Source organism: Centruroides vittatus, unplaced genomic scaffold (genome assembly GCF_030686945.1).
Source record: "Centruroides vittatus isolate TY-2023 unplaced genomic scaffold, ASM3068694v2 contig_4, whole genome shotgun sequence".
NCBI lineage: Eukaryota > Metazoa > Arthropoda > Arachnida > Scorpiones > Buthidae > Centruroides > Centruroides vittatus.
This window is the reverse complement of record NW_027122214.1, coordinates 2,407,180-2,430,774: the sequence shown is the minus strand read 5'-3', so window position 1 is coordinate 2,430,774 and position 23,595 is coordinate 2,407,180. Positions and strand designations below refer to the sequence as shown.

Below are 23,595 nucleotides of genomic sequence, written 5' to 3'. Positions count from 1 at the left end.
GACAAGCTTTCTTTAGATATCCGAGTCAGAAGTAGTTTACTATTGTTATAAAATAAGCTAAGCTAAACAATAAACGATAATTTTTTTAAAGATTTGTATCTCTATCCTTAATAAAGCCGCAACGAGTTAATTTTCTTTAATTAAATGCGAGAGAATAATTCATTTCATTATGAAAACTTTACACGAAAACGTTTTGTACTTGCGCAATTAATTAATGAATTATGCAGAAATGGAAAAGATGAAAGTAAGCTCGAACGATCCAGCAACCGAATTATTTTGCTTATATTCTGATTTATAATAGCATAAATACGTAGATTGTATAATTAGAATGTAATGTTACTCTCTTTCTTAAAACCACGAAAGTTAGATTTGATAAAAAGCGTGATTTTTCGATTTTATTTTATGACTTTTCTATTTAAATTTGTCGAATAATACGAAGATTTTGCATAAAATTTTCGTGTCTTAAGTTCTATAGACGATAAAAATGTAAATTTCGTCCTTTAAAGCTGTTTTCCCGGTAGTCGTAAACAACACGAATATAGATTTTATTTTCAAAGTATTCTATTTGCCTTCAAATTCATGCGATTCATAAATTCTATTCAACGAAAGAAATTTTTATAATAATAATAATAAAAGGAAGAAGAAATGTCATTAAAAAGATGGCTGATTAAGTCGAATTATAGTAACGTTTATGAATAATAGCTTTAACGTAATTATTTGATATTTAAAATGAATAAATAAATTTTAAAAAGTAAACACTTAAAATATAATTTCTATAAAGATATAATGTAATTTTGCGTGCTTATCGATCGTCAGAAGGGATCACGAATCTCTTTCTTCTGCAAGGTTATATACGTCCAGGTGATGAGCCTATACGACTAACCACATTTCTCCAAGTTTCTTTTACATCTAATACCTCTTAATCTTAAATGAAGACCGATTTATACATACAAAAATTTTTGAATTGAAGCCAGTAGCTAATATTTACTAATAGTAAAAGTGTACACCATTAGTGAAAATAAGAAAATGTAGAAGCGCATGTAGCTGTATATTCTATAAATATACTAAGTCCAACTTTAGAGTTAGAAGTTCGTTGTTTACACTCATACATTTAAACACTTATTTAATTCCAGTATATTTAGTAAATTCGAACATTATTTTACCTAATTCTCTTTTTATAAAAATGGAAAAGAAAGAAGAAGAGGAGGTCTTTTGATCTCTTTTCTTACTCACTATTGGCTAAAAAGATGGTTAGAATAGTTACATAAGTCACTATAGAAAGCGAGGACCTCTTATTATTCACTACATATTCTTTTATTGATTATTTACGATTATTCTGTTTTCGAGGGTGTCTAGGATATTCGTTATCGAGCAGCGCTAGGGTGAGTTTCCCCAGTTTTTAATTCTTTCAAATTGATTTTTTTTACGTGTGTCACACATATATAAATTTTTTCAGGAATTTATCAGTTAGTTACGTTTTCCGACGTAGGTTATGTTATTAGATTCCAAGAAACTCTTACTTCTTCTGTCCCAATAATTCATTACGTTGTAATGAATTATTGGGACATATCTAATATCATAGAAGTTATTCAGTTTCCATATAGGAATTGTGATAGTCCACTCGAGAATAGTTATATTAAGGATCATATTGGAAATATGATTAAATATCCAAAATATGAGATTGGAGTAGAGAGAGAAACTTGAAGAGAACGGTACTAATAATAATAGCAATAAATATCGTATGAATGATATATAAATTGCTTGTTATACAATGGTTATTATTTAAATGATCGTATTAAAAATCGATTTATCATTAAAAACCAATGAGTCCAATTACCTTTGGACTCATTGGTTTTTAAACCTTTGCACATCAAACCTGGAATTTTTTATATTTTTTCTATTATTAAATATTCGTTTATATGTTTTTAATTGATATATTATTAAATAAAGCACAAAATGTCTTTTCACTTTGATCGCAGCTATAAGAGAGTCACCAATCGAAATCATTTTGGAATTAATTAAAATCGAAATCAAAAATGATATTATTATTATTATTATTATTTAATTATAACTATAAAAGTCGATATAATTAGATGCCATTTAATCAAAAGTTTTTAATTATTAATTTTAAAATACTGTACTAATTCGCAATTCGCTTATTATAATATATTAAAATAAGAATTGAAATAAAGACGCGAGTAATTAAGTTTATTTATATAACGATAAAAAGTAATAGAGACGTTAATTGAAATCGAAATGTAATCAAGCATGAGTTTAAGAGCAATAACGTGCGTCTCACCTGTCAGCGTGTCTTCTGAATATGAGCTTTCAGTAGTGGAATGTTCCCATGTGCTCCATGCGCCTCCTCTGCTTAGACTGGACTCAGACTTCCGTTGCTTGCTTTATTAACGACCCTTTTCGTATCATTTGCTACTTATTACTGCATACACTAAGTGAAAGAGATTTTATTTCCTTTCATCTCATTCCTAATTAATTTACCGATGTGCATTTCCACTCCACACTGTAGTCGATTATTGATTTTTATTACTTTATTTTAACATTATGAATTTTTAAAAATTTTTTATGAGTTTTTTTTTTTTTCGTTGTTTTGGCTGCGTTTTACTTGACTGACAACCTTGGATATAAGGTATATGTAAATACTTTTCCTATTCGGATAAACTTAATACTTTTCTCTTACTTCAAAATCCTTTTGCAAGTTTTGTTAATTTATACATTTACAAAAATTGTCTGAAGAGAAATATGTATTTTAAAGTATTTACTAATATTTATAAGAATACTTTTAATAAACAGCTGTGCCGAAGAAAAAGAACAGCAATTGATCTGGATTGTATATCCACACATCCTTGATCTTGGCCTTGGCCCGAACATCTTAAGGAATGCATTATTATGACCTTAATGGATTAAATTTCTCTGTGCGGTTGCATTTACTTTTTCCCGCCTCCTTCGAATGTTTTGTATACAGTTAGAACTTTACACCTAACTACCTTTAAACTCATAAAGAATGAACCTTAGATTTAGAACTTGTTTCACAAAGTGCTACGTTAGAAAAATTAAATTTTCCTTTTTAAGAAATTAAGATATAAATCAATCGACACTTCCAACAGATAATAATTATTTAATTGACTTTTTCCTTTAGCAAAAAAAATCTTTTAATGAATATTACTTGTATTCGATAATACTACGTACGATGTATTTTTGTAATGAGAAACTAAGAGCTTATGCATATAATATTTGACACTTAAGCGCATTGATGGATCATAATGAATTTTCTGGAAGAGTTCCAAACAAAAGAAAAAAAAAAAAATGGATACTCCGCCCGTTCCCATTTCTCTCGACATATTTTTCACTTTTATTTTGTTGCTTAATAAAGCTTAAGTTATATTCTTTACCAAATACTTTCCGTAATAAAAACGCCTACTTCTTCACAGAAGATCTTTATATAAACTCTACGTTTTATTATTTTAATATATTGTTAATATATTAATTATAAATACCTAACATTTAAACTAAAATTACATTTTTAATATCACTACAGTATTATTTTTATTTCTTAATTTTCAATGCTATCTATCGATTATTTCAATATACAACACATATTTTTCATATAGGAGAAAAACCATTTCGAGTTTAAAGTATGTTTTTAGTTAATTCAAATACTTAAATACTCGTTTAAATGTAGTTATAATATAAAAAAACTATATTTAAATTTTTGGTAGGTCAGAATTGTTCTTAGTATCCGTTTCGTCCAAATTAATCTTTCTTTGAAGGAAGTCTAGCAACAGATCTACTTGGGGTTTTTTTTTTTCCTTTTTCTTTGACGAGTGACGCCACTTAAATATGTTTAGAATACTATTTCTGATGCTGTTGCAACTTCTAGGAATGGGCTGAACAGTTATAATTAATGGATCTCACTTATTTCCCGAAAACTTACCGATTATGGAAGAATTAACAACAGTTCGTTTATAAAATTACTTATTCAACTTATTGTTCTTTAATAGAGACACGCGATAAGACCACGTGTATATAAATATACTATAATAGTCTTATCCCGTATAAAAGAATAATAATAGTTTCCTGATTTAATTCAGATTTAATTTTAGATACGGTTCTTGTTAATTTCAATATAACTGTAGGCTATATAAATAAAACAGAGTTATAACGAAGATTTGATTTGAATGTAATCAAGAAATTATTATTTATAGAAATATTGATTGAAGAGTAGTTCTAAAATAAATTAAATTACGCACCGACATTCTTTTTTTTATAAACGTGTAGCGTTTGAAAGTACTTTTTTTTTATTGTCTTTCATTGTAAATGTCTGTGATTGTTGCAACTGGTTTGAAGAATTCCCTAGATAGAGAGCAGCTTATATGTCTCTAGATAGAAATAAAGTGCAAATAAATATTCCTTTCAGACTTACTTAGCTTCAATAATTGTGTTTTTATTTGACAAATATTTTAAATGTTACTAAGAAAACGTTTATATATATATACGAGAATCACTTACAATTTACTTATAATAATTAATATAAATAATTATTTACTCTTATTTACTATTGAAAATCGGATCAAAACTACTAATTAATTTAACATCGAGTATTTTTTTTAATTGATAAATTATCATCTTTCCTTTCTCTTATAAAAATATATCTGAATGGGTAAAATTACAATCAAATACTTCTCGAGCACTCTTATTTGTAAATTACAGAATGTAAATAAAGTTTGTCTCGTACATAGTTCATATCTTTTCCCATCAGAAATACGATAATGTTATATCAGACGAGACCGAAACATTAAATATTTACTACGAATTTCGATTTTTAAATAAAAAAATAATCATTAAAACTACGATTTAGCGTGTTCGGGGCGGTTTTAAAAGACTATTACGCGATTCGTAATCAGAAATTTAACTGTAATTAAAGTTTTTCTTACGTTAAATAGTTTGAAATTTACTTCTTAACATTACGTACCTGCATATAGGTCATCATCGAAGAGATGTCAGCAGACGTTATCCTGCATTGATTTCTAAAACAATCAACACTCCTACAGAAATCTGCACGGGACTGGTCAAAATTATTCATAACTTTTCCTAAATTATTGTTTAACCAGAAAGTATTTATAGGATTCGATTTTCTTTAGTTCTTTTAATGGTCGCAGACATAAATAAATAATTGTTTCGCTTTATTTTTTCGTTTCTGCAACGTTGTATGGTATTCCTACGAAGGAAAAGGGTTAAAATTACATCATTTTTTTAAATGGAATTATGAAGAAGAAAAGCATCTTTGCGACGGAAAGCGCGAAATGAAACTACGCATTTTCAAAATGGCGAATGTCAATCATATTGAACAGATTATATAATAAGTTAAATATAAATAATATGGTTGTATTATTTATATTTTTTATAATAGATGCAGTGAGTACGAAATAACCGAAAATTTGAATGAATTAAATATTAGTAAGTAGTTCATTTAAATTACAACTCTTAACTTTCGTTTCGTTTAGATAATGGCTAAAAACTTCAACCGATCAATCCTAATATTCACTTTGCTAATCATAAAATCGATTTATATTTCGATTCTTTGATGATTAAAACGGGTTTTTTTTTCTTTTGTTTGGAAATTTGTAATTGATTCTTATTATTATTATTATTTTTTTTAATTAATATATAATTAATTTCTACGTTAGAATATCTTAAATTTTATATTAAACGGTAAAATATAAAATGATGTGGCTAACTTGGAAGATGAGAATAAGCTGTATTTTAAGAGATATTTGTCCCATTTCACGTGTTTACTCTATTGATTGAAATTGATCAGTGTTTGTTAGATGCTATTGATAATATCGATTATTGGTATTTTAAAATCACGTACAATCTATAGTAAATTATCGAAGAATATTCTACAGTTTATAATAAACTCGTTGAAAAATATTTATCGTCTTTTAGTTAACTTTAATATTATTTTTAAACATTTTTTTTTTTTTTGCTACTTTAATGGCTAATTTCATGTTAAAGTTTTATTTATGACATTTAAAAATTAAGTATTGTATACGAATGAAAACAATTAATTCCAATAAAAATGAAAAATTTACGGTAAAATATATCAATAAATATATTACAAATTGAAAAATAAAATATTAGTAAAGTAATTACTAAATTACAACGTGTCAAAACTAAAATCGAACGTTACGACTTACGTTTCGTGCATTAATATTGAGTTTTTTTTTTAATTAAAGAATTAATTAATTAAATAATATAATCATAAAATTTGCTTCTTTTTATTATTAAGATATACGTCAACCTAACCTATTTAAATTATTTTAAAAATGACTCGCAACACAAATTTTAAAGATAAAAGAAAAGATAATTAATATATTAAACAAGTTTAAATGTAAATAACATATTATATTACTTTAAAAAAAAATTACTTTAATTAATTTCAAGAATTTCTAGATTAATTAACTAATCTGGAAGAATTTCTATTACAATTTAGTATAATTTACTTTACTATAAATAAAATTTTAAATAAAATATATTTCAGAATGTCTAAAAATAGTGAATTGGCAGCTAATTCGTTATCGGTGGTAAAAGAGTCCACAAGACCAGAAAGAAAGTGTGAAAAGATGATAACCAAATGGAAAGAAGAAATAAGAGATTGGTCCACTTCCTCCTTAAATATAAGTCAACTTAAACAAGATAATTATCCAAATTGGAAGGATTTGCCTTCAATTGTTTTGCTCTTAGTAAGTATTTTTAATTAAATTATAATCTAAATTAATTTACGGGGAAAAAAAAGTAATAAGTTAGTCGTATCGCAGTTAAATTGACAAATTAATTTGTTGTGTATGTGTATATATGTATTCTTTTTAATCGATAGAATGAAAATTCGTATAATTTAAAAATTGTAGATGTGTCTTTCATGTTATGTTAAATAAAAAGAAATAGAAGAGAAGATGCAAAATTTATTTAGTAATATTTTTAACTTGTTATGTTTTTCTTTTTTATATATATATAAAATACTTCAGTCAAGAATAAATAACTTTAGAGAAATAAAAGATAGACTGTATCCAATTACGTTTCTGATAAAAACTTTATTTTTTTCACATCCATTATACATTTTTTGTTTCCGTTTTCGTATATTTATAAGAAATTCCGATTAATGTAACCCTTGGTGCCAAGATGGCGGCTCGCCTCTGATTCCAGCAAGAAAACAGTGGGACGCACGTTCTAACCTAACCTATTCTAATAATTTGGTTGCTAATAATTATGGTAATTTATTAGAATAGGTTAGGTTATGTTAAAACGTGCGTCCCACTGTTTCCTTGCTGGAATCAGAGGCGAGCCGCCATCTTGGCACCAAGGGTTACATTAACCGAAATGCTCTATGGTTAAAACACTATTTTTTATTATTATTAAAATTGTTATAAAGGAAACAATAAATACAGGCCTATTTATTCAACTGAAATCGAACATAGAGGCGTGAAGATAGTACAAAAAGTTTTTAAGATATACACTCAGATATATATATATATATATATATATATATAAAATAAAATTTAGTATATTCCTATAGATTATACAAATTTAATATTAGTTCTGTGACTTAGTGACGGTATTAATAATCTAACGTATATTTTAAAGTAAAATAAACCAGCAACGAGTTGCTTGACTTTCCCGGCAACATTTAAAATTCTATTGGCGCTATCTGTTTTTATATTTTAAACTATTATAAAATGGTAAAAAGCTTAATTTTGAGTGTAGGGGTGAGTTTTATAAAAAAATTCTAAATGCTGAAAATGAGTAAAATTGTCGTTATGTCCGACCTTACTGGAGATATACGCGATCCCCATTATCTCTCCATCCCCTCGACCTTTAACCACCAAAATTAAATTATTAAAACATGTTGAAATGAAAAGAAAAAGTAAATTTGATAAAGAAATTTTAAACCCAAAATGTTTTGTCTGTTATTAGACAATACACATGTAGTACAGTATTTGTTTCTTGTAAACGAAGACGTGTTAAATCTTGAACGTGTACTTAAAGCATGTCGGTTGCACAATATCAATACAGTAGTACCTCGTAAATCGAACGGCGCTTCAGAGCTCGAACGCTAAATTCGACAAAAATTCGGTTAGAAGTTCGAACAATGCTTCGAACTTCGAACTGACTGTGCAGTAAAAAAAAAATGCTCTCGAAGGGTAAAACAAGCTTCTAAACAAACAATTTTTTCATTTTATTATACAATATTTACGTATTTTATTCATTGCTTTCGTGTTTTAATTTATTATTGGTGCATTTGTGTTATTTTTATCTTAAATTACGTGTACTTGCTGTTTTAAGTTTATCCAAATGAGTATTGTTTAGGGTCTGGGAATGGATTAAATTCGCTTTCTATTATTTCTAATTGGAAAATAGATTCGTAGTTCGAACGGCCTCCTGGAATGAATTAAATTCGAAGTACGAGGCACTACTGTATTATCATCATTCGATTCATCAACTATTTTTAGTCAATACTGTATATAAAGGAATGTTCCTAATATACATTTTTGTAGGTGTTTTCATTAAAAATAATATTAAAATACCGCACGAAATTTATAACAAGAACGAGCAATTATTTATTGTGACATGGTCACAATGCCAGGCTGTAATTTTTAATCATATTTTTAATTTAAAATATATGCTATCCATCTCAAATTAGTAGTATCTCGCCCCTGTACATCATACTTTTCCTTTAACAATACAGTCGTGCCGGTCATCTAGCTAACACCTTTCAGGGGAAGAAGTTTTGAATTGGAATAACATGACTTCCAATTTGTATCGGAAGTTTGTATATAGTTAATCGGGACCTACTGTCCCTACACTTTCCGTATCTCGACATTCATCTGCCTAACTCAGTTCTCGAGATTAAGGAAAAACAGACAGATAGACGGACGGACAGACGGAAAACAGTGGGAATTTATTAGTCTACAATTTTTTCAAATTGCAGCCCAACAAAATGTGGTTATGTTTGCTCGGATAACGATGTCACTTCATTAAATTGTTGCTAAATTATCTTAATCTGAAATTGTTTAATTAATCAATTAGTTAATTCTAAGTTTTTTTTAACGCTATTTCAATTTAATTTAATTTAATTTATGTTATAAATCAGACATTGTAGCTTAGGTCTATAGTATGTCTAGTATATTAACTGTTCTATTTATTATATTGTGTATTATATGACTAGAAAACAATTTTAATTGTTAAAATAAAAACAAACAATTATGATATAATATGTAATATACGTACTAACTTATATACACTTAAAATTAATAAAGAAAAATAAATTATCAACATATTTGACAAATATTATAAATAAATTATATAAGATGTAATTTATTTATAACAGTTGTCAGATATATGCTGATGATTTATGTATTAATCAATTTTAAGTGTTTACTTAGAAATATTGTAAAATATAATATACGAAAAGAAGATTAAATTTTAGATTTATTTTATAATAAAATATATTATATATTTATTCTTTTCGTATAAAACGTTCAAGTTGCAGAGAGCGGTGTTAAATTCATTTATTGTTGACCGGGAGGAAATATGAAACTTAATTATTTCGGTATAAATTCGACAGTCAATACAAGCAATAGAATTATTCTCCAAGTTTGGTTTCATTAAATATTAAAATTCTCTGGGTTTAACGCTGAAGATGATGCTAAAGTGTAACCGAATAACCAGTTTTTAAGTCTTGTGTACTTAATGTAAAAAACAAACTCTTTAATAAATTCAAAACTTAAAATCCTGCTTATTTTATATTCAATTTAATCTTATATTAGAATAAAATTTAACATATTTGACTTTCTACGATTATAGAATATAATAAATATCCCGAAGAATTATTATCATTTAACGTGTAATTTTATCGAAAATTATCTACGTTAATACGTAAAACGATGAATTGAGTGAAACTTGAAAGCATGGCGGGTTGGGAGTTTAACTGCTCGTTGGGGAAGAATATATTTTCCTCTTGTACCCTTTCAGTTCCTCTTTAGTCTTGTATTGTTTTATTGGGCTGCAATTTGAAAAAATTGTAGACCTGTAAATTCCCACTGTCGTCCGTCCGTCTGTCTTTCCTTAATCTAGAGAATGGAATTAGATGAAAGAAGAGATCATATATGAAAACCTTCGGGAGAAAGGCCCCAATATAATATACACGAACTTCCAATGCAAATCGGGAGTCACGTTATTTCTATTCAGAATTTCCTCCTGATAGATGACCGGCACGACTTTATTGTTAAAAGAAAAGTATGATGTACAGGGGCAAGCCACAACTAATTTGAGGTGGAAAGCATATATTTTAAATGAAATTAATTAAAAATATGATTAAAAATTGCAGCCCGGCATTGTGACTATGTCACAATAAATAATTGTTCGCTCTAACTTATATAACTATATTGTAAAAGTTAATATAACTACATTACGAAAAATAACGTGTGTTTTTTAAATGCTATCCTTTTAAAAATCCCGCGAATGAGTCTGGTTATATATAGACATATATATATATATAACCAGGTCCTGGCGCAGGATTTAAATATATATATATAGTTAGACTATATATGTAGTTCATGTTTTTGTATTATGTTATGCAGAAGAGTCGGTTACATAGAACATCTTGTTAAATTTTCTTACATTATATAATTATAGGAATATGTATACAGCTCAGATTTACGGGATACAGTACACATCATCATCGTTATTCTCTGCACGAGATCTTAGTTGTTTGTTTCACGTATCATGCATACAGGGTTTTCCCTTTACAGATTTATAAATCCTGTTCTTACGTAAACTTATAACCTTGCATAAGAACAGACTTAATGTTAACTTATGACTGTAATGGAGCAGAGAGTACACTGCAGTACACTTTCGTAGAAATCTCATTTATCCTCCGGTTATGCGATTTTTCGTATAAACAGAAGGTATACGATAATAAATCTGAAAAATAATATTTTTTATCTCAAATGCAACACCTTCACTTTTATAGTAGAGGAGACTGAGACAAGTTGATACGATTTTTGGTTTTCAACTTTTTTAATTGTTATTTATAGTAGTTAGTTACTACGTAGATGATATATGAAGTAGAGCAGTAGAGTCTCTATAGTCTGTCACTCGCCAGTCCGACAAGCCCAGTAATCTAAAACTCGTGAAATTTTCATATTAACACTTCTCGATGTGCGACAGAGAAAGATTAATGTACTGTACAGCATAGTAGGCTATACACGTACAGTACTTACTGTAAGTGTATACTGTCAGTAGCTAGTTGTACGTGCAGTCGACAAAACAATCACAATCGTGATTAACTTGTGAATCAAGTGTGTTTTTACTGTACAGCGCATACACGCATACAAAATCCAGTAATCCGATTCCCGCCGGTCCGATATATGTCGGATTATAGCAACTCTACTGTAAATTACAATATAAGTATATGTTATAAGTAAAAACAAAAAGAAAAAAAAAATTTAGTAAACTATGAATGAAAAAATGTTAAATGAAACAACTCAAACTGTATCAACTTACTCCACTGAGGTCTGAGGGGTAAGTTGAAGTAAGTTGCTACATCTGTGAAGCATCTGGTATGACTCTTAATAACTTGATATATTAACGTAAAACTGAATAGAAAATTATTGTTGTCAATCAAAACATTATTTTATTCAATAGTTCTGTTGGTTTACCTGAGAAAATTAATACAATTGAACCACGAAAACATTTTTATACTTTAATTTACTGGATACACACAAGAACAGTTTTATTTCTTCAATTTCTACATGAAATTTTAAATAATTAAACTATAAATTATGTAAATTTTAAAACTAAACTGATTTATGTTTAGTCCTTTTCCGCGAAACTTGTCGATCAAATGGCTGCTCTTGGTAATGGGGAAGTATCGTAATATACGTGCGCTTACCGTCAAGGGAGATTAGGTTTGAATCCGATAATGTAATTTGCATGTGTAGTTAGTGTCAGAATTTCTTTTTGTTTCTTTTCTGTAATGAAGATCATCCAGAAAATCCATTTATAATACAATATGCAAAAGCTTCGTGGAAAAATCCAAAAAATCCAATCGTTCATCGATGATCTTGGCGTTATAACTGAGTATTATTTAATTGTCTGTATTGTTCTTCGTTTATATTGTACGAATAATATAGATGTAATTCTTTAATGAGATGAAAATATTATATTTAGAAACAGGGAGAATGCAAGAAGCTTCAGAAAGACATTGTCAAAGAACTTGCGAATATTCTGCTTGTCGATATTTGAACTGTTTATTTTGGTAACTTCTTATGTTTTTGGCGTATTACCTAGGGTAGATACTATTTCGAGATGTGTTAATTTTTGTATAAATGATATTTTTAATTACTTTTGTTTAATTATAATAAAAAATAATATACTATTTTTGCGCGAATACTGTCAATTTTACTGTAATAATTAACTGTAAAAAGTGAAAACTGACGTCTTTACCATCAAGGACCGTTGTTAAAGTAGCGTACAGTAGCTACTTATTCTATAATGCAGTTCTTAATTTTTGTTTATTATAGATAGATTCGATCCACAATGGATCCACAATATATTTGATACCAGAATATATTTTTAAACTATAATTATGCATAAATATTAAAGTTTTCAGATAGATGAACTTAACTGGCGAGCATTAAATAATATCGAGGTAAAAAACTTTATTTTACTGCAGTTTTAGCTGTGAATAATGTTGATGCTGAAGATCATTAAATATCCTATAATATTTAAAAACTATTTTAAATTTATTATAACCAATATCTTTTAAAAATACAGTACTTCTCAATTTTATAACAATGATTTTCAGGTGTTTAAGCATTTACAAATTTACGATCGTGCTCAAGCTGCTCGTGTATGTCAGCATTGGTATAGAATATATCAAGTACCTCAATTATGGCAATCGTTTGAATTCATCATCAGTCAACCGCAAAGGTCAAAATCTTACTTTATTACGATGATTAAGAAAAGTTTTGTAATGATAATTAAAAATAATAAAACTACGTTACGTATTCAGTTAATTTAACATAAATATGCCTATTCATTACTTAATCATTTCAGATCATCCCTTCAACCAACGTCACCTGCTTTAATTCGGTACATTCTTAATCAACATGCCAAGCATCTCCGTTTTGTAACATTCAAAGTAGACAGTAGCCAAGAATCTGCAGAAATGGCGTGCCGTATTTTGGCACAGTTAGTTAATTGTTCTCTTAAGACACTGGGTCTCATATCTTCAGCCAAACCATCATTTATGAAACTTGATCCAGACCGATTCGTGTCTGCATTAACTCTTGTAATTGATAAATGTCATTCGCTTTCGTCACTCGCCATTGAAGAAACACCGGTCGATGATCCATCGTTACAACTTTTGGCTACTAATAGTTGCAATTCTTTGGAACTTTTGTGGATGAAAAGTTGTCCCAGAGTATCTGCTAAAGGTAACTTTTAGCTTCATATAGTTTTTTAATTGACAATAAATTTTAAATAAAAATTGTTTTAGGTATTCAGGCGGTTGCTGATCATTGTCACCAATTATGTGAGTTAACTCTTAATTATTCTTTATTGAGCGACGATTTATTATTAGCTCTGTCTTCTGAAGAGCATGCACGTCTTAAATTTATGAGAGTTGATGTATCTTCAGATGATTTACAGGTATGTTGCTAACATAATTATAATAAATATAAAAGTTTTTTATCTTAAATTTCAAATTACAAATGACAGAAGGTATTGTGAAGAAGCTTCATGCTAACAAACAATACTTGTGTCAGATATGAAGTAAAGATTATTCTCCGAGTCACGTTCCTCTTGTTCTTATTTGAGATAAGAGCATTGATAATAAAAATTTTTATATTTTGTATTGTTGTTTGTCAAATCAGAACCGGCATAATTTGAGTTGGTTCTTATCACATAATACGTTAATTGGAACTTGTATTTTATAACTGATATTGATATAGCAATTCAGGTTTTTTATAATTGATTGTTGACAACGATTAAAAATTTTATACCAGTAGTAAAAAGAAAAGTTATTTTGAAACTTGTAAGACAAAATAAGTTAAAACTTTTGTACTTTCTAATAGTAGAAAAGCATTATGTAATAAAAAACAAGAATTTTATATTTTAAAATTAAACAAAACATCCATTTAAGAATATTGTGATTAGGTCGAAAATGAAAATTAATCAGTCTACAAAGCCAACAGAATACGTCGAATGTACTTCGCTCTTTCTACCTATGAATCAAGGCGTAATTCAAAATTTCAGTCAGTACAAACAAACGGTTAATCCCAAATGTAACTTGTGGAACATCGTTCAAAATGCTGACCAAGCAATTCGATATCTTTCAAACCATTTTACGGATTTCAAATGTTTGGAGACAGGTTCTGCAATCAACAATTTAGAGTTGTTTTATCAAAGCTGTATTTTTTTGGCAATGAGAACAATTACAATTACGTCTGGGGCCGCCGCAAGCAGGCATGCACAGTGGGTCGTGTGTATCTCCAGTAGAATCGGACTTCACGACGATTGTACTGGCTATTAGCATTTAAATTTTTGTACAAAACTCATCATTTCCCTCTAAATTAAGCTTTTTGCTATTTTATAGTAATTAATAATATAAAACGCGACAAAATCTCATAACAGATGGCGCCACATACAATTTTATTTATTAAGGTTAAGGATATAAATGTTATTTTTAAAATAAAATCCCTTATCCACCGGGAAAGTTATGCAACTCGTTGCTAATTGTTTTTAAACTTAGATAACTAGCAAAAATCATCAACTCCTTTTTTATAACTGATCAGCACAATTGGGTATTAAAATTTTTACTCTAACTTGTATGTAATTTATTTTTTGATTTACAATTTTTGAATTATTAAACAATCTAAAAGCAAACATTTTTCGGTATAGTATATTAAAAGGTGAGGCTGTTCCCCCTAATTTGGGATGTCTGGTCACTTACACACCACATAAAATCGGTTCCATTCATTAGAACGATAATAATGAGTTCAAAATTAAACTTCAAAAATTTCGAGCTGTAATAATATCATTTAAATTCTGTATATAATTACTTGAATAGTTTTGATTTAATTTTGTACAGCACTTAGATACAAAATAAAAAATTTTTTCTTCGGAGAAAAGAATTACATAATGAATTTAGAGATACAGATATCGCCATCTGTTGGAAATTCTTATCATTAAAATTTGGCATTAAGTAGAAAATTATAAAAATATTTAATTTTATGGTAGTTTTTATGATAATGTCTGTTTTGTGAATCTTCGATGATTGATACATAAATTTAAGAAAGTAAAATAAGTGAATAAAGAAGTTGCATTTAAAGTATTTATGAAAGGATATACAGTTGTCCCTTGATAGTCCGACGTTTTGTAATCCGACGTGTAGAGTAGTCCGACGCACGTCCCGTCAAGGTCACCGTAGTCCTGTCTTCAAAGTGTGAGCACAGTATGTATGTATGTACATATTTACATATGTACAGTACATAATTAATCTACCTACGTTGTAGCATTTAGTTATAATGTTTATAACTTATTGTACGTACTGTTTTATTTATGCCTATACATACTGTATGTACTATACATTTATTGGCTTCCATATTTCTTTTAATAAACATGTTTTAGTTAACCGAAATGGGTGTTTCATTTCCATATTCACTTAGGCAGCATTTTATTCATAACTTGTAGGAATATTATAGGCTACTGCTAGCAAAACAATGCCAAATATGTAATAACTTCCGATAATCCGGGCACTTTTGGTAATCCGACACCTCTTTGGTCCCATACCTGTCGGATTATCAAGGGACAACTGTACTGTATATCCACAAGTTTCCAGAGAAGGTTCATTATTTTCCCCTACTGCAGTCGCCAATGAAAACTAAAAATTGCAGACCTATACTAACAACTAGCAATATCAGAGTCAATAGATATATTGGTTTCTCAGCTACCAGTAGCTCTAAGGCTATGAAAGCTACTGGTTACCGAGAGACCAGTATATTTATCGAATCTGGCAGTATCTTAATGACTAAAGATTGTAGAATCTTGGTAATAAAAGAGCCCATAGCCTTTTCACCTTTTTCTGTTCTGTGCTTCGTCAGTTACAAACCGCACAACCTCAACCAAACATCGTTGCTGATCAATCACAAGTAAAATAGCCGACTACAATTTGACTTATATCTGTATTTATTTTCTTAGAATATCAGCAGGGGCAAATTTAGGAGTGCATAGGGTACAGTTGACCCCTTCCTGAGGATTTATTTGAGCCCACCATTGGCTGAGTTGATAAAACTACTGAATACTGGTACAGTGGATCCTCGATATAATGCGCATGTCAGGCGGGAAACAACACCCGCGTTATAAGGTGAACTGCGTTATACCGAGCGGCGCGGTGGCGACACAATAAATTTACTCAGAACGATTTGAGCTATTGATATATACTGAAACATCCCATTAACTACACACATATTATGTATTTTAATAAAAAAAAAAACAATTTATTTATTAAGTGCTTTATTACAATTCACACAACATAGTTATACATCTTAATAAGTACAGTGCATAATCTCTGCACACAAAGCTAGAACTAATTTAAAATCGCAGGCACAAAAAAAAAACCTTTCACACTCTGTTTCTAGCAAACAAATTAATGAGCACAAACGTTTTCGGCCGTTTTAAAAGGTCTTCTTCAAGTGCACTGAGGACGGTTGGAAAGTCGGATAGCCAATGTTTACGTGACGTCATTGTTTATGAGGGGTTTCCTCTTACAAGTGACGTCTTAGCAGAGAAGGTTTAAACGAAATTGACCTTGGAAAATATTTTAAGATTAGCCAAGTTGCGTGAACTATTGTCGAAGATATGCGAATCGTGAAAGGCGGAAAAAAGGAAATAGAAAGACAAAGGAAAAAGAAACCTGATAAATTTAGAAACTGCACGAGAGAACGAAACGGACAAGGAGAGGGTGGACCGGCCTATTTAATTAAGGGGGTTGAGTTCTTTAGATGGAATACAGCGCTCAGCAGAAGAATTAAAGAGGTTGACGACAGAGACAGGGTTTTCTGGACAAGCGTAGATAAGAGTAAGAAATGGTTACAAGCTAACGATATCACCCTTACTAGGGCGGATAAAAGCAGAAACGTCGTTCTTATGAAGAAGCATACGTACGTTCAGCTCCTCGAGGAATATATCAGGTCTACGGAATGCCAAAATATTGCGGAAAGTTTCTTAGACAAGCTCCAGAATAGAGTTGTTAGATTTACCTGTTCACCTCTAGCTAAACACCTACGCCTAGGAAATGCAACGATGCGGTCTCCCGAGGTACCAAGGCTTTTTGGCTATGCTAAAGCCCATAAACCAGGCAAACAAATACGGCCGATCGTGGACAAGTCAAGATCCCCAACACTTCCCCTTGAAAGGGGTCTGCATGAGCTCCTCAGAGCTTATTTGAAAGAATATAGCTACACCGTTTCAAACGCGGGTGAACTCGTCTCTAAATTACAAGGCATTGCTTTAACCGGGCAAGAATTTATCACAGTGTTAGACTATGAAGCTATGTATCCGTCCATTAAATTGGAGCCGTGCTTCTGTGCCCTTAGAGACTTCCTCTTCCAAGCCGTTCCGCCCGGACCTAAGCACCACAAGCAGATTTTGGAGCTGGCCCACCTAGTATGCTACAACTCCTTTTTCACCTTCAACCAGCGAATCTACCTTCAAAGAAGAGGGGTCCCAATGGGTAGCCCCCTGTCTGGAGACCTCTGTGAGTTAGTGGTTAGAAAATTAGATAGCGAAGTCCTACAAACCTTCAATGCAGACATTGTACTCTACACGCGGTATGTTGATGATATTCTTATTATCTGGAGATCCGAACCGGACGTTGGTAAGCTGCTGCAGACTGTTAATAACAATCCGTTTGGGCTTAAGTTAAAGCTTGATCAGCAGGATGATAGGTTGGCCCATTTCCTTGACCTCAGTATTTTCCTAGACCGCGGTTGTATAACCACTAGTGTATTCCATAAGCCTAATCTTCTACCTTTCTTCATCCCCTCAGCCTCGAACGACCCCTTTACCTATAAAATTTCCGCCTACAGGGCCCTGATCCGTAGGGCCTATACCCATTGCTCTAACACTAATGACGCGTTTCGTGAAATCCAGCACATCAAACGCATCGCCGTAGCCCACGGTTACAACGGTAAATTTATAGATGTGCTGGCCCAGAGAATACATGATCGCGTTGTTAACAAAGCGGTTAGTTCCAGTCCTCGTAACCTGCGAAGTAAGCAAGTTGTTGTTGATTTCGACCCTAGGTTGAGCCAAGCGTATAAAATCTTATCCAAAAAAGCCAAAGTTGGTCTTACGTACAAGCGCAGCCCTTCGATTTATAAGCTTCTAACAAATAACAAGGATAAATGCAGCGAAGCCAGGATTCCAGGGGTCTACTCTGTTCCGCTGGTGGACAATAGAGTTAAGCCAAGCAATAAATTAACCTACATAGGCTCAACCAACAGATCGCTTACCAAAAGGATAGCTGAGCATAGGTACGACGCGCGCAACAAAAAATTTAATTCCACCCTAGCCCAGTACGCAAGCGAACCCAGTATAACGGCCGAATGGGAAGATGCTAGGATTACCGTTCCTATTCTTGACTCTAGCAAACTTAGAACAATCGAAGCTATAGAAATCTTTACTGAGTCCCTCAAAGGAAACTGCATTAACAGCAGGGATGCAGATTCGCTTTCCCCTGCCTGGCGGTCACTCCTCGATAACCCCCTTAATTAAATAGGCCGGTCCACCCTCTCCTTGTCCGTTTCGTTCTCTCGTGCAGTTTCTAAATTTATCAGGTTTCTTTTTCCTTTGTCTTTCTATTTCCTTTTTTCCGCCTTTCACGATTCGCATATCTTCGACAATAGTTCACGCAACTTGGCTAATCTTAAAATATTTTCCAAGGTCAATTTCGTTTAAACCTTCTCTGCTAAGACGTCACTTGTAAGAGGAAACCCCTCATAAACAATGACGTCACGTAAACATTGGCTATCCGACTTTCCAACCGTCCTCAGTGCACCTGAAGAAGGCCTTTTAAAACGGCCGAAAACGTTTGTGCTCATTAATTTGTTTGCTAGAAACAGTGTGTGAAAGGTTTTTTTTGTGCCTACGATTTTACAGTGCATACTTTATATGTATTATTTTATTTACGTACATACATAAGGTACGCTTGAAAATACAGTACTGTACGTAAAAACAAACACTATCTATAACTTGACTAAAATCTATGTATTTGACATCATTTCAATTACAAAACATCACTTAAAAAAGTGAGTAATTTTTGTTTGTTTGCTTTTTGATAACTTCTGTATCATTTCCCTTTTGAAAGATGTTAATTACAATAATCTGATACTGTTAATATTGTCTTATGATTCAGCCCATTTTATAACAGTTTCCATGGCTGTTATTGCTTCTTTGGTTGGTGGCGGTATATCAGCTATCCCACTGGCACTTTCATCATCATCTTCTGTTTCTGCTTGACAATCTTTGTCACCACAAATGGATTCGATAATCATTTCATCAGTTATATTCTGACAAATATCTTCTCTAGCGTCCACATCTAACCAATCAGTCAAAGAATCATTAGTTATTTCTGGCTCATTCAATATTTCCCAGATACGAGAAATTTCAGCCTCAGTGAAGATATTATCTGAAGCTGAATCTGAATCTGAATGTGTTGTGGTTTGGTTGAGATCAACTTGATTATTAGATTCATTTAATTTTTTCCAACAGTTTCTAATTGTCTGATGTGATTGCCTGCCAGGCAAGTCCAGTTCTGTAGGACACGTCTTTGAGATCCATTTTTAAAAAAAATATGTTGACGTCAATGTTTGATGCTAATAATGATTATCATTTCTCTACGGTAATTTCTTTGAAAGCACTAATAATGCCTTTATCCAAGGGCTGTATAAGAGCAGTAGTATTTTTTGGAAGATACATTACTTTAATTTTACCATCGTCAGACACAAGGTTATCAGCCAGTGGATGAGCTGGGCAATTATCTAAGAGAAACAAAGTTTTTGGATCTAGACTCAAATCCTCTCAGAAATTTGCACACAGAGGGAACAAAAGAATTGTGAAACCAGTCATGAAATATGTTAGAAGTCATCCAAGCGTTTATGCTGTTTTTATAAACAACTGGCAGAGATTTTATATTGATTGACTTGAAACATCGTGGGTTTTGACTTTTACCTATAATGAGTGGCGTCAACTTGTGATTACCAGCTTTATTTACACAAAATAAAGCTGTTATCCTTTCCTTGCTTAGTTTTAATCCTGCCTTTGTGGGTTTCTGTTTAGTTCTAAGGTTTTACTTGGCAACATTCTGTTATATAATGCAGTCTCATCACAGTTATAAACTTGTGCATCAGTATACCCTTCTTTCTTAATTGAAATTGTGAACTGTTTGGAAAATTCTGCAGCGCCTTCAATATCACTAGACTTTGCTTCACTATAAATGGAAATTTCGAAGATGCCATGTCGTTTTTGCCAACACCACAACCAACTGTCAGAAGCCTTATCATCATCTGCTTTTAAGCTTACATGGAATTTTTCAGCCTTCAATTTTAAAGCAGTTTCAGATACAGGAATACCTTCTCTTCTTTTTTGCACAAACCATGCATAGAGGCAATTTCAACATTTTGATTTTTTCCAAGTCTTGTCCAGCATCTTGGTCAAGCTTATCAACAAATGATTTCAGTTTTGTCTCCTCTGCCATCCAACCCCTTACAGTTCCTTCAGGTATGTCGTATTCTCTTTTTATGTTTGCTTTCGAAACTCCGCTCTTTACTTTAGCAATAATGTCAAGCTTTTCTTTCACACTGTAAGCTTTTCTTTTACTCATCATGCATACAATAATTAAACACTATTCAAAATACATGCAGGAACTCAATACATACACAGTAACAATAAAATGCACTACTCACTAACGCCGCACGGACCTGTATAAACGTGTTTGAGCTTATCGTGTCGCGAACATCGTCCGCACTATAACCGAGTGTGCGGTATAGCGAGCAGCGCTATAACGAGGGTCCACTGTAGTTGGTAGTGGATTTGCGGGATTTCTTCATGTTTGTAACACCTAAATTTGAGCCAGTGAAAGTCTCCTGGGAGACATCGCCCACGTGTCGCATTATGTAACCAAACCAAACCTGAGCTGGGTAAACCAAATTCCAAGTAAAGTCAAGTAACTCAGGTAGTAAAAACTTAAAAAGGCAAATCATTTCCTTTCTGCATCCCTCCAAAAATTTCTTTGAGGAAATGGTAAAACTGAAAAATAAATTAAAGAAACAAAGTCAAATTATAATATGTCAAGAAACTTTATTATCTCTGACAAACATGTAAATGTTATGTTGTATAAAACAAAATATGCATGCACTAATATATAGGAATAGGGATATAACCCTATCAATGTTTCTTTTAACGCTTCTCGTGGCTATGGACAATTAAAAAGTGGATTCACAACTGATTTTAACCTGCTGCACACTGTTACATTGCAGCTGCCAGCAGAAAAAAAAACCTTCACTAATGCCACTGTCTTCGACAGAAAGATCTCATCATGCAGCTCGCACATTTACGTGAATTCTGATCATCCTTCAATTATGTGCATCCTTTACAGAATCGTAGATTTCAGTCCTTAATTGCCGACTTCCCAAGTCTATGTGTACCGTACACGTTTACCATCCTTTGAAGTATAGTATTGTGGTTTGAGACGCCCTCCACAGTCAAAAACCGAATAGCAACTCACTGCTCTTCCTTGGACGCTTCCATCTACACAGATATATGCCAATCAACTCGCTTGTAACTTAAGTAACACTCACTTCCTTGCAACATACTGCCTTTGTCGAACAGTAGCCACATGCAACTAGTTAGAACTAGTTCCAATGTTTGGCCATTTCTAAAATAGAAAAACTTTCTATATATGCACGTTACGTAGTAAAAGGTGACAAATTATAGTTTCATCTTTCTCATCTTAAGAGCTAACAGGTTTTAAGGATGAGAAAGATTAACTTATTTGCCACTATTAATTTTTGAAATGACACTTTTGCACTTTTCTATAGCTAATTGAATTTGAAACATTTTCTAATGTATTTTCTGTCATTTTATTCTGGGATAAAAAAAGTATATTTTATGAATAAGTTACTGTATAGTCTTCAAACATTCAGTAACATACTTATTGTATTGATTATAAAATATTTTTAACTTTATGAAATTAAAATATTTCTTAATAAAATGCCATAACTTAATTTTTACAAAAGAAAAATAAGTACGAGCTGAACTTATAAATTCGACATTTTATGAAATTAATTTTCAATTAGAATTTTATTTTACCTTTTATTAGGCTATTGCAGTTCATCATGTTTCATCTGAAAGTTGGCAGGCTCTAGTGAAGCACTCACCAAGTATGTCACTTGTTATGTACATTTTTTTAAGCTTAGAAAATGCTCTAAACCAATTTTTTAATGTCAACATTCCCGTTACTCATTTATATTTTTGTAATTATGTTCCGCAATCAATATTAATTAAAGTGGCAAAACATTGCCCATGTTTAATGGAACTTGTTATCGGATCAAATGGAAATTCCATTATTGACCAAGAAATTTTGTCTGTTGCACGTGGTTGTCCCAAACTTGCATCTTTGGGTTTAGGAATGTGCGAGATATCGTGTTCGGCAATAGTTGAACTAGTAAAAATCTGCGGAACTCGTCTAAAGAAACTGTACGTCCTTGAAGAATCCATGATCGAAGACGAACAACACGATATTGCCAAAACCTGCTTTGAAGTATCTCATATTATTGGATATGAATGGTGTCCTGATGTAATGCCTGTATGGTAAAGTGTTAAAGTTGAAAAAGATTAAAACGAAACATTTTTCATTCGTTACTAATTATGTATTAGGTACAGTACTTTTAAATTGTGTAGCAGCACTTTTCATGTAAAAATAAATAATTCATGCCCCTAAATTTGAAAAGTGATTAAAATATAGGATATAAAGAAAAATCACAAATTTGCAAATATCAGAAATACACTTTAATGAAAAGTAGAATACCACCACTCAAAAACTGGGTATACTTGAATTAAAATCTCTAAAACGTTACCACTTATTTCTTTTACTCTGCTGGATATTAGGTTTTTTAGAGATTTTAATTCGTGGAAAGTGTTCAAACGGTCTAATTAATAAATTTTTGTTAGCATGTTGACAACTTACTGGTTTATATACAACATATATGCATTATCATTATTAATTTTTGTACAACGTTGTTGTGTTTGCCTAGACATGTCACAATCTTTATATGAAAAAAAGCATTTCCAATCCTTCAACTATATATTGTAACAGTGAGACAACATGGTCTGAAATGAGAGACAAATGCTATGCTCTGAGGGACATAGTTCATAAATTTAAGAAATACAGAATTCTCTTTGAAAACCATAGAAGAGCATTTCCACTCCTTCAAAAATATAGAACTACAGTAGAGC

The 23,595-nt window shown here is 31.2% G+C and overlaps 2 protein-coding genes across 2 annotated transcripts in view; one reads left to right on the top strand and one right to left on the bottom strand.

Annotated features, from left to right (window-relative positions):
- Window positions 1-2,443, bottom strand: part of Pdp1 (PAR-domain protein 1) — a 76,346-nt gene extending 73,903 nt beyond the window's left edge. Inside the window, exon 1 of the mRNA XM_067271492.1 lies at window positions 2,300-2,443. The gene's annotated coding sequence lies outside the window, so the exon portion shown is untranslated. The remainder of the gene's footprint in view (window positions 1-2,299) is intronic.
- LOC136976265 (F-box/LRR-repeat protein 3-like) lies at window positions 1,079-23,081 on the top strand. The gene is made up of 6 exons (XM_067271487.1): window positions 1,079-1,382; window positions 6,560-6,761; window positions 12,884-13,008; window positions 13,135-13,514; window positions 13,577-13,728; window positions 22,460-23,081. The coding sequence occupies exons 2-6, from the start codon at window positions 6,561-6,563 to the stop codon at window positions 22,952-22,954; spliced, it is 1,353 nt and encodes a 450-aa protein (XP_067127588.1). The 5' UTR covers window positions 1,079-1,382; window position 6,560; the 3' UTR covers window positions 22,955-23,081.
- The last annotated feature ends 514 nt before the right edge of the window (window positions 23,082-23,595 follow it).